The sequence below is a fragment of the Pinus tabuliformis genome, chromosome 5_2 (genome assembly GCF_031772625.1).
Source record: "Pinus tabuliformis cultivar Carrire ecotype Pingquan chromosome 5_2, CPIR1, whole genome shotgun sequence".
NCBI classification, from domain to species: domain Eukaryota; kingdom Viridiplantae; phylum Streptophyta; class Pinopsida; order Pinales; family Pinaceae; genus Pinus; species Pinus tabuliformis.
The window spans coordinates 494,453,277-494,466,644 of record NC_142306.1 but is presented as its reverse complement, the minus strand read 5'-3'; the positions used below and the strand labels follow the sequence as shown (position 1 = coordinate 494,466,644).

Sequence of the window (13,368 nt, the reverse complement as noted above, 5' to 3'; positions counted from 1 at the left end):
ATGACATTACAGGATTCCGATTCCTTTATATGTGGAGATCCGTTGTGTTTTCTGAAATCAATAACCCTAACTTTATCTGCGTCCTGTGTAGATCACATAAGATCTATACTGTCACCAGACAGCTATTACTCCTTTAGTTAACATAGTTTTCATTGATGTCTAACTTAAATTTTCCTGTATCTCTTTATTCATTTTGCATTTTGATTCATAGAATATGGAGTAGGAGTACTAAATATCTGGTTTCTTTTTTCAGAGAAAAAAACCATCATAGATTTATATTAAGAAAATATAAAGATCTTCAATACATATCATGTTTGGATTGAGGCATAAAAATGCCCAGCAACCTTTGCAAAAAATAGATACAGATAGTCCAGGCATAAAAATGCCCAGCAACCTTTGCAAAAAATAGATACAGATAGTCCATTGAAGCATAAAAAAGCCCATCAACCTTTGCACAAAATAGATACAGATAGTCCGAATCTTACCAAATCTGAAATAAGAAATATCTGGTTTCTTTTGGGTGCAAAACCATTCGCCTTTCAGGAAATTAGAATATTCCTTCTTCCTTAGATTATTGTGCTGCATATGTAATCATGTGGCTGCAATGAGATGTCGCCCGGATATTATTCTGGCCAGATTATGATTATGTTAACTATGATAAACAGGACTAGCAAAACAGCCTCTTGGATTTTATATCAAGTCGTTGCTCCTAGAGTAATTCAACAGCCAGATCTAGATATCACACTTTTATGAGAACCCTCAGCATTTTTAAACTTTAACGGCGAAAGCAGAAACAATGTCTATTTATGAATCCTCAAATAAGCATGACAATAAGAGATAAAGTTAATGGATCGAATGGTCTATATGGCTTGGCCTGAGTATATATGACCCAAGAAAGAAAGACAAATAAATTATTACAAGGCATTTTTCCGGCACTAATTACAAGTTACAAACATAGAATTCGGCCAATTCCCTGAAGTTGGAATCGCTCTCAATCGCGTCTGGTTCAGTGTTTTCCAACATCCACACCAAATGCTGGAACAGCACCACCTCGCAGGCGACTGAGAAACCGTCTCTGAAACTCTCAACAATCAATGCCCTCAACAATGGATGATTCACATAATGGGAACTTATGAAATATCGTTTCCTCGACATCCCAACATAAACTATGTTACATCCCTCGGGCGCTTCGTCTAGTTTGTGATTATCTGCGTGGACGAGGCGAGATGGCCTGCTTTCTGCAAATGTTGGTGCAATAATTTTATCGCAGTCATGAACATCATCATGATGTAGATCAGAAACGGAAGTGAGATGACTGTCTGAACTTCCCACCCTTGGGAAATTTTGCCACCGCTTGAGAATTCTCTTGATCTTGTTCATCTTGTGGCTTATTGCCAGCAGCATCCTCAAAGAAAAAAAAATTGCCTGCCTTGCACAATGTCCAACTAACACGAGATCCGTTAAATCCTATTTTATATTCTTTCCTTCGAACCAGGCAAACTAGCTGAGATCAGTATGGGGACTCCATCTACTGTGCCGTGTAGTATTTGAGAGGAACATGTTTCTTATATAGCACATGGAAGGAAGAAATTTGCAATAATGCATGGTGTAACTTCGTTGGGCTTTGCCATGTTTCAAACCAAAGAAAATTTTAGAGCTTTTGCTCTAGGTATAAACACGATTTTTGTTTTGAAATGCAACTACCAGTCTGTCTAGCAAATTTTTAGCGACTAACACTCTTCCCGTCCCTCACTTTGGTGCAGTAACAAGGTTAGGCACTTCTATTATTATCAACTTCACATCAAGCCACTGTATCTGAGCGATTGGTTACCCCACGGAAAAGGTAGAGTTGGTGGAACTTACAAGTAGCAAATGGAAAGAACGAACACCAAAATTCAATGACGCGATTCTTGTTCTCGTAACAGTGTTGAGAGTTGGTGTAAGTACCATATCAGCAACGTCGAAACATCTAACGGAAAAATTTAGTGCCGAACTTTTCGTCTAGTACCGATGTGAAAAATACATGATAAGGATATAATCTTTCATACATGATAAGGATATAATCTTTCATCTATTTCTACGGCCAAATGTGTATTAGCACGAATATAATTGGTTGTCGCTCGCCTATATCTTTGATAATGAAATAAATTTCTTATTACCATCATTCAAAATATTTGCACTAAGTTATTTAGAAAACCCCAGCTTTGTTAAAGACTAGATAGTGATCTAACCCAGTATCCATCTCTAAAGCTAAATGTCTATTAGGATGCACATAACTTCATAATCTCGCAGCTATCTCTAAGTTTCTTATTACTATCATTCAAAATACAACATTTATGTTATTAAATGTTTAAGGAATCAAAATATTATATTTATTCATTAAAATTATGAGAGTGTAAAATCTAGATATGGTATATGAGTAAACTTGCGATATGGAATATTTTAATTAATTAATTTTTATTTATAATAGCATAAGTTTATTAATACAAAGAGTTTCGGCGTAAATCACATAAAGAGAGACATTTGTCGACGCGTTTCGAACCAACCAGTGTGGTTCATAATTAGACAAGTTGAAGAAACAGATCCAGCTTAGCAAGTTAAATAGACAGAGCAGAGCCTCCAACGGCTAAAAAGACCAACAGCTACTTTGGACTGGTACCTGGATCAAAACCCCTTTTTTAAGGAAAAAGGTACTCTAGGGGGACCACATTGGTTGGTTCGAAACACGTCAACAAATGTCTCTCTTTATGTGATTTACGCTGAAGCTCTTCGTATTAATATTATGGATCAGAGAAGCCTCAATTCAACAGCATACTTTTAGTAGATTATTAAAATATATTTAAAATTTGACTTATAATCTAAAAATGGTTGCTTTTTTATATATTTTTTTCATAAAATTATTTTATATTTTTACCAATATAATTTTTTCTCCTATGTTTTCAAAATAAAATTATTTTATATTTTATTTACTGTTATAATTTATTTCTTATTATGTTTTGAAAATGTTAGAAACTTTTTTTCAATAAATTTGGCAACACTATATCTTTATGGGGTCCAATATATCACGGTTTATCTGAGACTCTAGACCATTTCTATTTATTTTGAAAAACTTCACAATTCAATAAAAAATTCTGAAACTTCACAATTCAATGAAAATTTCTGTCAATTATACCATTAAAATTTTATAGCTTTCCTTTTTCATCAAAGGCTTCATTTGCTTAAAAAAAACCAAATAAGAATGGGTCTTGTTGCACTACTAAACTCTTGATGAGTTCGATTAGAAAAGATTTTATAGCTTTCATTTTTCATCAAATGGTTCATTTGCGTAAAAAAAAACAAATAAGAATGGGTCTGAATGCACTACTAAACTTTTAGAATGGGTCTGGTTGCACTACTAAACTCTTGATGAGTTCGATTAGAAAAGATATTGTTGATGCTTCAATAACCCATGTTAGTTTCGAAATCTTTATTATTTCAATAAAAAACAAATTATAGCATACCAAATTCCAAAAAAAAAGACATTAGAGCATACCAAATTGAAAGAGAGTTGTGCGAGGAGAAGATAAGATAACTTTTTATGTCATGTAATGTACGTCTTAAAAATATAATATCATTGAATAAAAAAAGATTTTAAATATGTGCAAAAGAATTTAGTTTATATATAAGATTATTTTCAATACATTTGAATCTTTACAATTAGGCGTGGATAAGTTTCTATTTCATGGTATAAAAATGTTCTCATTCTACTTGGATTAATATTACTCCACAATACATTTTTCATGTACTTTCTTAAAAGATTGCTGATTATTAAATTGGATACACCTCAGATTACTTTTACAACAAAAATAAATTTCTATGCCAAAATCAATATCGGACATCGATTAAGAGAAGTGACATAATATAAAATGACACTTATACCAATGTAAGCTACCACATTTTGGTATAAGCTACCACATGATAATTTTGCCTTATACTAGCATAGTAGTTTACTAATTGCAACATGAGTTTGATTGTTGTTTGGTCATGCCCCTCTTGTTCTAAAGGCCCTTAATGGCTCACGGTAACCCTTTCACCTATTTTCTTAAAAGATAGCTCTTATGAAGTTTCTACAACATAATACTTTTTTATATAAAAAATTATCTTACACGTAAAAGTTTCTATTACACATTAGTTGAGAGTAGTGATTCACAATAACATATAAATTTTAATATAGCATGATTATTGTTAGAAATTGGCCTAAACAATCACTTAATTGAAACAATTTATGTGTCTCATTCACATGCTTCATTAAAAATGCCCCTTAACATTGGTGTATTTTTGAATTTTTTCTATAACATAAATACTTCTGGTTATAAAATTAATTACCTAATTGGTTGAAATAAGTAGAACACAAAAACATATACAACCACTATTTCTCTTATGATAATGGTGGCAGCCCCAACAACTTGTTTGTTATGGTGTGAGTTTCCTTGCTTTTAGTCTCCCTCACACACTCATTATTCCATTATATCTTCACATGCCCTCTTTTTAAAAGAGTCCCATTCGTACGAGAATGGTGCTTCAACCCTTTCACATGTATTTCTTAAAAGAGTCCAATAGCCACAAGAGAATTAGTACCATCTAATTTTTATTTATTTTCAATTTACATTTATAACATAAATACTTTTTAAAGAAAAATTGCTATAACGTTGGAACAAGTGAATAATTCCTCTTAATAACATATCCTAAATATACTTAATATTTACAAGCGAGGTTTACGTGTCTTAAAATTATTTTTAAGAGGTAATATAATCTCATTAACCAACCTCAACAATGGTGACCCGCCTCTTCATATCAACATCCAACCTCATTATCCTACGTCATCATTATCTTACGTAATCAATGTATACATGTTTATGTGTTTTCTAATAAAATTATCACCAAATCTACACTATTTACATAACGTCGCAATTTGTATTCCATTTTATTATGTCCATTTTATTTATGCCACTTTATTACCAAATCTACACTATTTACATAACGTTCGCAATTTGTATTCCATTTTATTATGTCCATTTTATTTATGCAGGGACATAAACGAGAGTTTCCAAGTTATTAGTTTGTCCGTGTTGACACCTAATCTTCATGATTGGGGAATTTGTAAAATAAATAAATCAGGAATGTGAATAGTCATAGGAAGATGAACTGAACAATCACTCCTAATGTATAAAACAATAACATACCAATGGAATAAACACACCAATCATTTTTTTTGCGCTTGGAGAGTTACTGCCTTATCAGAGCCAGTCCTAAGAATAGTCATAACTCCCTTCATCTCTACCACTTCCTCTGTCCTGAAATGATGTTGCACTCCACTTCTCTGCCTCTGTCGCTGCCCAGAAATGATGATGCACTGCACTGCTCTGCCTCTGTCGCTGCCCAGAAATGATGATGCACTGCACTGCTCTGCCTCTGTCGCTGCCCAGAGATGCGTTGGACCCAACGCTCATGGTTGTTAACGTTCTCTCACCTAACGCTCTCACCGTTCTGAGAGATTCCATGCGCAGCTGGACTGTTGAACGCTGCCTGATCCAGGGTTTTCATCCATCGTTGAACGCTGCCTGATCCAGGGTTTTCATCAATCGTTGAACGCTGCCTGATTCAGGGTTTTCATCCTCTTACCAGTTGGAAAGTTTTTTTTGTCAAGTACTTTGATTCTTTAGAAGTTTCGCCTATACGGCTGTTGCTGGAATCCAAAGATTGCAACATTTTTTTGAGCCGCATTTTCATTTCCTGGACACAATAGGAAATGCTCGAATATAGCATGTAATTTAAGCTTTACAGTGGACTTTAAGTTACAATTTTTGATAAATTGTGCAGTAGTAAGAAATGATTGAGTTTTCAAAGAAACTTAAGATTTGGTTGGAAATGGCAGCGGGATTTAAGGTTTCGTCTGCGTGATTGGAGCTCCTTTTCATGTACAAATGGGCTGCATACTTGCCAAGCAGACTTTAGCCCTCGACGAGGCAGAGACTCCGCATGAAAAGGCTTCGCATTTGTCTTCTGCGAGGAGGTCTAATGTGTCCCTTAAGCTTGAGAATGCCGATAAATGACAAGAGTGTGATTTTAATTCTAGTGTATATTTATGATGGTGGTTTTGCTAATGGTGTTGCGCAGTTTATATAAGCAGTTTATATATCATTCAAAATGTTTTATATATCAAAGCATTTGTGGTATAGTGTTGCGCAGTTGAGTTCATAGTGTTGTGCAGTTGAGTTCATAGTGTTGCGTGGTTGAGTTCAAAGTATTGCGCAGTGTATATCATTCAAAACGTTTGTTGAATTCAAAGTATTGCGCAGTGTATATCATTCAAAACGTTTGTTGAATTCAAAGTATTGCGCAGTTTATATCATTCAAAGCGTTTGTTGAATTCAAAGTATTGCGCAGTGTATATCATTCAAAACGTTTGTTGAATTCAAAGTATTGCGCAGTTTATATCATTCAAAGGTTTTATATATCATTCAAAACATAGTAGTATTGCACAGTTTTTTTTACCATGAAGAAAATATAGTGCATGAGGCTGTAACGTAAGGAAGTTTTCTTTTCAGCAGAAGTTCTTTTACAGAATGCATTCAATCATCTCTATGGTAGGGATAGTTCTCACTGGCAAGGAGAACTATCCTGAATGGTCCCGGATGATAAAACACACCCTCATCTTCAATGAGTTGTGGAAGGGAGTGTGTGTCGGAGAAGGAGACAATGACCCAGTACAGCCTACATCAGACAAAGAGCTCATAATTTGGGATAACAAGAACAACAAAGCATATGCATTAATCGCAGCATCTGTAAATGAAGATGTAAGTCGCCATATTTCATCGTATTCAACTGCCTTTGAAGCTTTACAAAAGCTCAAAGAACTCTATGACTCACATTATGCACTTGAAGTTGTTCAGCTCATGATTAAACTCTTTACTCTTGAACTGAAAAATAATGATCCTCTTGCTCTTGCATATGAAGTAAAATCCATAATGCATGATATCGAATCGACTATGGTTGAGCTGGATATCCCTCTTATTGCTTTTCTCAAGGCACTCTATCCTACTTACTCCAATTATCTTGAGTCTTTACAAGCCAAATGGAAATCTTAAAGGTATAACCTTTGACTCTCTTGTGAAAATGTTTGCTGAAAGAGAGAAAGCCTTTGGAAAGAAGACAGTCCCTGAATCTTCTGAAGAGACTGTTTGCCTTGCTCATAAAGAAAAGCATCCTGCTCGAGATTCTACAAGAGGAAGAGGTGGACGAAGAGGAAGAGGAAGATACTTCAGAGGCACGGGGGCAAACATTCTCAAGGAGAAAAAGTAGATCTGCATTGCATTCGCTGCAAATGAAATGGATCACATGATGCTTCTACATGCAAGCTACCATGGTACAAAATTGAGCAGAAAAGAAACCAGCAGAAAGGTAAAACTGATGATACAGAAAAAGGTAAAGCACCTGAATTTGCTCACTATATTGAGGCACAATGTAACATTGGAGTAAATGAAGATTTGTTTAATGCTTCACTTGCTTCTTCGAAAAATGATTGGTTGCTTGATTCAGGAGCAACCTGTCATATGACTCATAGGAAAGATTTTTTTGAAGATTTCACTGACAATGTTGATGGAGCAGTATACTTTGTAGATCAGTCAAAAATCAAGCCATCAGGGCATGGCACAATCAGGCTTAAACTGCCTGGTCTTCTAGACGTTCTTCTGGATCATGTTCTATATCTCCCACAGCTCAAGAGAAACTTGTTGTCCTTGGTCCACATTCGCCAACAAGGTCACTCCTTTCATATGTTTGATGGCAAGCTTGAGGTAATAAAAGCATCTGACCACTCACTTGCCATGAGGGGAATAGAAGAAGAAAGACTTCTCAAACTGCAAGGAACCTTTGCTCACGCACAACATTTCTCATATATTTCTCATCATGAAGAAGGTACACTTCCATCAAGTTTATTATGGAATGCTATATTTGGACATTTAAACTATGACAGTCTCCGCTTATTGAAGAAAAATGGTGTTGCTGGTTTGCCTACAATTCCTAGGAAACATAAGCAATGTGATGCTTGCATTCTAGGAAAGCATAGCAAACAGTCTTTTCATGATTCACATTCAAGAGCACATAGGAAGCTTGAACTCATTCATTCAGATTTATGTGGTCCAATGCCTATTCCTTCTGCAAATGGAAATAAATATATCGTGACATTTATTGATGATTGCACCAGAATGTGTTGGGTTTATTTATTGAAGAACAAATTAGATGCTTTTCAAACATTCAAGAATTTTCATAAATGGATGCACAATCTCATATTGGGTCTATTTGCACTGATAATGGAAAATAATATACATCAAATGAATTTGAAAACTATCTTCGCCAACATGGGATCAAACATCAAATAACTGTACCTTATAATCCCCAACAGAATGGTGTAGTAGAAAGAATGAATAGAACAATTTTGAATATGGTATGATCCATGCTTTTCTTCAAAAATGTAAAGATAATGTTTTGGGCTGATGCTGTTATATGTGCTGCATATATAAAGAATAGATGTCCAACTAATGCTATAAGAAACAAGACTCCTTATGAATTGTGGTATGGACATGTTCCTTCGGTAAAACATCTCAGGATCTTTGGTTCCACCTGTTATGCTTTGATGCCAAAGGTACATAGAAACAAACTTGGTGCTAGAAGTCGTAAGTGTATCTTCCTGGGGTATTCAAACACCTCTAAAGAATACCACCTCTATGATGAAGTAAATAATTTTTTTTTTGTATCTAGAGATGTCATTTTTCTTGAATCATCCAAATCTAAAAATTTTGTTGAGCAACAACTTGATCGCTTGGATAGATTCACAAAAACGAAATCATTTCAAGAATTTGTAATCAGATTCCACATCTTGAAGGGGGGATTCCTATACTAGATCAACATTTGGAATCTTCTTCTGAAGAACAATCTCCCCTGCATGAAACTCCAACATCGGATGATGATTTAAGTGATGTAATTGATAGAATTGGGAGACTCAATCTTGATTCAGTCCCAACTCAATCAACAGAGCAGCCTGGACCATCTCAGAAAGGTCCCCCAAAGTGGCTGACAAAGACACTTGAAAGTGTTCATCCTGATGAAATTGGAAAAACAGGAACCAGAAATTCAAACCGAAAAAATGGAGGTGATGTAGATGACTCTAATTCACCTGTTGATATGGATGTTACTTATGATTGTGAATTGAACTTGTCTACAAATTTTCAACCAACTTCCTTCTAAGAAGCTGCATCTCATGATGAATGGAAAGAAGCAATGCAAAAGGAGTATGATCCTCTCATAAAGAATGGCACTTGGAAGCTGGTTGATCCTCCATTTGGAACGAAACCAATTGGCTGCAAGTGGGTCTACAAGAAAAAGTACAAAGCTGATGGCTCACTTGACAAGCACAAAGCTAGGCTTGTGGAAAAAGGCTTTGCACAGAAGGAAGGGGTCGATTATGAGGAAACTTTTGCCCCCACAGCAAAATGGGCCACCATCTAGACACTCTTTGCACTAGCTGCTCAGAACGGTTGGAAGGTCCATCAAATGGATGTAAAAAACTGCATTCTTGAATGGAGATCTAAAAGAGAATGTTTTTATGTCCTAGCCTGAAGGATTTGCTGTGAAAGGACATGAACATAAAGTATGCAAACTTGTGAAGTCCTTGTATGGCCTAAAAAAAGCACCGCGAGCCTGGTATGAAAAACTAACTAAGCATCTTCTGAAACTCAACTTCAATCATTTCGATCTTGATGATGCAACTTTATTTGTCAAGAAAGTTGGCAAAACAGTTGTGTATCTTGTGGTATATGTAGATGATCTTTTAATGACAGGGAACAATGAAAGCTACATTGCATCCATAAAGAAGGAATTAGCGAAAAGTTTTGAAATGACTGATTTGGGCTATGTTCATTACTATCTTGGCATTGAAGTAACCCAACATCCAAAATCCATATTTCTTTCTCAAAAGAAATACATTGGAGATTTGTTAAACAAATTTGGCATGACAGCGTGAAATCCTCTTTCTACTCCAATGGAACAAAACTTAAAGCTCACATCTATTGAAGGAAAGGAATTTGAGGATGCAACAAAGTATAGACAGCTTGTAGGAAGTCTCATCTACCTCACTAGTACTAGACCAGACATTTCATTTACTGTTGGAATCCTCTCCAGGTTCATGCAAAAGCCTTGTGAGGGACATTGGTCTGCTGCAAAAAGAGTTCTAAGGTACTTGAAGGGAACTCAAGACCTTGAAATCAAGTATACACAGGTGGACGACTTCAGCTTGATTGGATACTCTGATTCAGACTTCGATGGAGACAAAGAAACTGGTGTATCTACTTCAGGATATCCTATGAGTATTGGATCAGGATCTGTCTCCTGGAGATCACGCAAACAATCAGTTCCAGCAGATTCCACAACTGAAGCAGAATACGTGGCAGGAGCTGAAGCAACGAAAGAAATTGTGTGGCTCAAGGAAATTCTTGAAGATTTGCAGGTAAAACAAGTACAATCAACTCCACTTATGATTGATAACACCTCTGCAATAAAGTTGGCCAAGAATCCAAAGTTCCATGATCGAAAAAAGCATATCAATACTAAATATCATCTGATTCGACATCATGTTGAGGCCAAAACAATCCATCTCCATCATTGTTCCACAAATGAGAAAATTGCAGACATCTTCACCAAAGCACTTGGAAAGGAAAAGCTTGAACGATCCAGAATGATGCTTGGACTCACCAACATCCCTTCAGATTAAGGGGGGGAATGTTGACACCTAATCTTCATGATTGGGGAATTTGTAAAATAAATAAATCAGGAATGTGAACAGTCATCGAAAGATGAACTAAAAATCACTCCTAATGTATAAAACAATAACATACCTATGGAATAAACACACCAATCAATTTTTCTGCCCTTGGAGAGTTACTGCCTGGCCTGACAGTCCGTATTAGTGTAAGTTTATAAAAATAACTTGTCCGTACTAGTGTAAGTTTTTAAAATTTTTATAGTTAACATTAAGATTTTGGCTGAAATTTTTGCATGACGTCACCACACCACCAGATCTCTAGTAGGGAAAATTTTAAGGAAGAAATTTTGTCTTAAAATTTAGAAACCTTGGCGAATCTTACTAGTCCCCAAATTGCAAATTATAAAATGTTTGTTGATATATTTGCAGAGACATGCAAATTTCTAATAGTTTTATATATAGTCTCTATAAAATTTTGAAATTTTTTAAGGTAAAATAATTTTATACCATAAAATTTGGGCGAATCATTTTTAGAAAAAATGGAAATTGGCAAATCTTCTTTTTGGAAAAACCATGGAAAATTAGCCCACTTTCGAATATTAGCTACTAAAATTTTCCATGATTCGTGGCTCCAAATTTGGAGGGTTGATGTCATCCTTCCATGCATGGTAGATCAGATATAATAGTGTAGGTACAGGGAAGGGAGATCTTTCGTACAAATGGGAGTTACCCTGAGCTACTTTAAGCTTTGGTGGTGTTAATTTTGTTTTAAGAGTGTTGGTGGAGAATTTGTTATTATGTTTGATGGATCATCAAGAAGCGAATTTAGCTATTTTTGTTGTTTAAAGTGGATCTTTTATTTTTGTCTTGGTGTTGGGGTGCTCATTAAGGCTGTGTTTCTTGTTTTTGTCCCTGTGTTTTCTGTACAACATTACTTTTCATTGTCAGGTTTTCCTTGTTACCAGGTGAGTCTTTGTTTTACTTTGGTGGATACAAGCAGTAAGATTTTTGTGCAGAATGTTGAAGTTGTTTATGTATGTGGCAGGACACATGTTTCGAACCTCCTTGACAATGATTTGAAAGGTAAATGTATGAACATTATTTTCTAGTTTAATGGTTGTGGTGCATAATTTGGAGTTCTAATGGTTCGTTGTTTTGTAGAATTTGTAGGTGAGAATTTAGAATTTAGAGCATAAGATTTGTTTGGTTAAGTGGATTTCTCGATTCTAGCTGCAGAAATTGAGTAAGTTTTTCAGTTCTCTGTGTCAGCAAACTCTGTTTTAATGGGTCAGAAGTGTTAAATACATTGTCGGCTCACGTTTTGATGGTTTAGATGCAATGTTGTAGGAATAAACCAGTACTGACTAAGCAAATCTAGGTCGTGGGCAAGGTGCCGACCCTGATTCTATATGTTGTGGTTTTAAAATGTCATGACCTTGACTCCATGATTTCTTGTAGTGGTTACGGTGAATATTTCTTGGAATTTACTCTGAAACATCTGAAGTCGGGAGTATAGGGATATTTTCATTTTCAGAAGGCTTGAAAGAAAGGTGGCGGCACTGATTGCACATCGTGTTATTTTAGATACTGGGGGGTTAGAGTTCTATTGACATAAACATCTAGCTCGGGAAGAAGATAATTCCAACCTTTGTTGGGCGCGATGAATTATGATGTCAGAACTTGATGCATGTTTTCATTCTAGTAGACTCATGTGTGCAAGTTTTATATGTCTTTTACATTCATTCGATTGTCATAGGGCACATAGATTTTATTAATTTGTTTTTCAAAAGACTAAATTTATTGGAATAAAAGTTATACTTTAAGCGATGGGAGATTACAGTCTCAGATAGTTGCCAACTAAAAAAACAAAAACATAAAACAATCGACGACAAAATTCAAGTTTCAACATTATTAGAGAACTTTTGAGACCAATGTTACCATTATTCTGAGTTTCCAAGGGTGGTATTTTGTAATGTATGTTATTCCTAAATTTTATGCATATAGGAATATGTTTGAGCCACGGTTGTGAGAGAATGTTTAAAAAAAATCAAATTTAGGATAGGGGAATTTGTCTCCATTTTAGTTCTTTTTGGTTTCTATAGAGTCGGAGGAAACCCGTAGTTGAGGTTGTGACTAACTTTGTGGCATGGCAGTCAGCATCTTTTTGGAGAAGAATCATAAGGAAAAGGCCAAGCTTCGAGCCATATTTGCAAAGGCTAAGGTTCTAGCAGTATTGAAGTTGCAACTAACATTTAAGTTAGTTGTTTTCGACTTTTGTGATTTATGAACCATATTTAGATTGTTTTATTCTTTAGATGCTGGCTAATGGGTTTGTATCTTTTAAGCATTTTAATCCTTTTTTTCCTTTAATTTTACATAGTTTTTGGATTCGTTATCTTAAACTATTAGATAGAAAGAATAATAATCTTTCTGTAAAATTTCTTTAAATAAATGTCTTACAAAAATATTTTTTCAAATTTATTTCTTTGTTGATAAAAGAATAAGATATTTTAAATTACATTTATTAAATAATATGTTATGTGAAAAAACAAAATAATAAATTAGAAAGA

The 13,368-nt window shown here is 35.0% G+C and overlaps 1 protein-coding gene across 1 annotated transcript; it reads right to left on the bottom strand.

Moving 5' to 3' along the window:
- Positions 1-879: 879 nt before the first annotated feature.
- On the bottom strand, positions 880-1,496 carry LOC149159859 (auxin-responsive protein SAUR76-like). Its single transcript, XM_089433569.1, has one exon. The coding sequence runs from the start codon at positions 1,402-1,404 to the stop codon at positions 940-942; it is 465 nt and encodes a 154-aa protein (XP_089289695.1). The 5' UTR covers positions 1,405-1,496; the 3' UTR covers positions 880-939.
- Between the last annotated feature and the right edge of the window lie 11,872 nt (positions 1,497-13,368).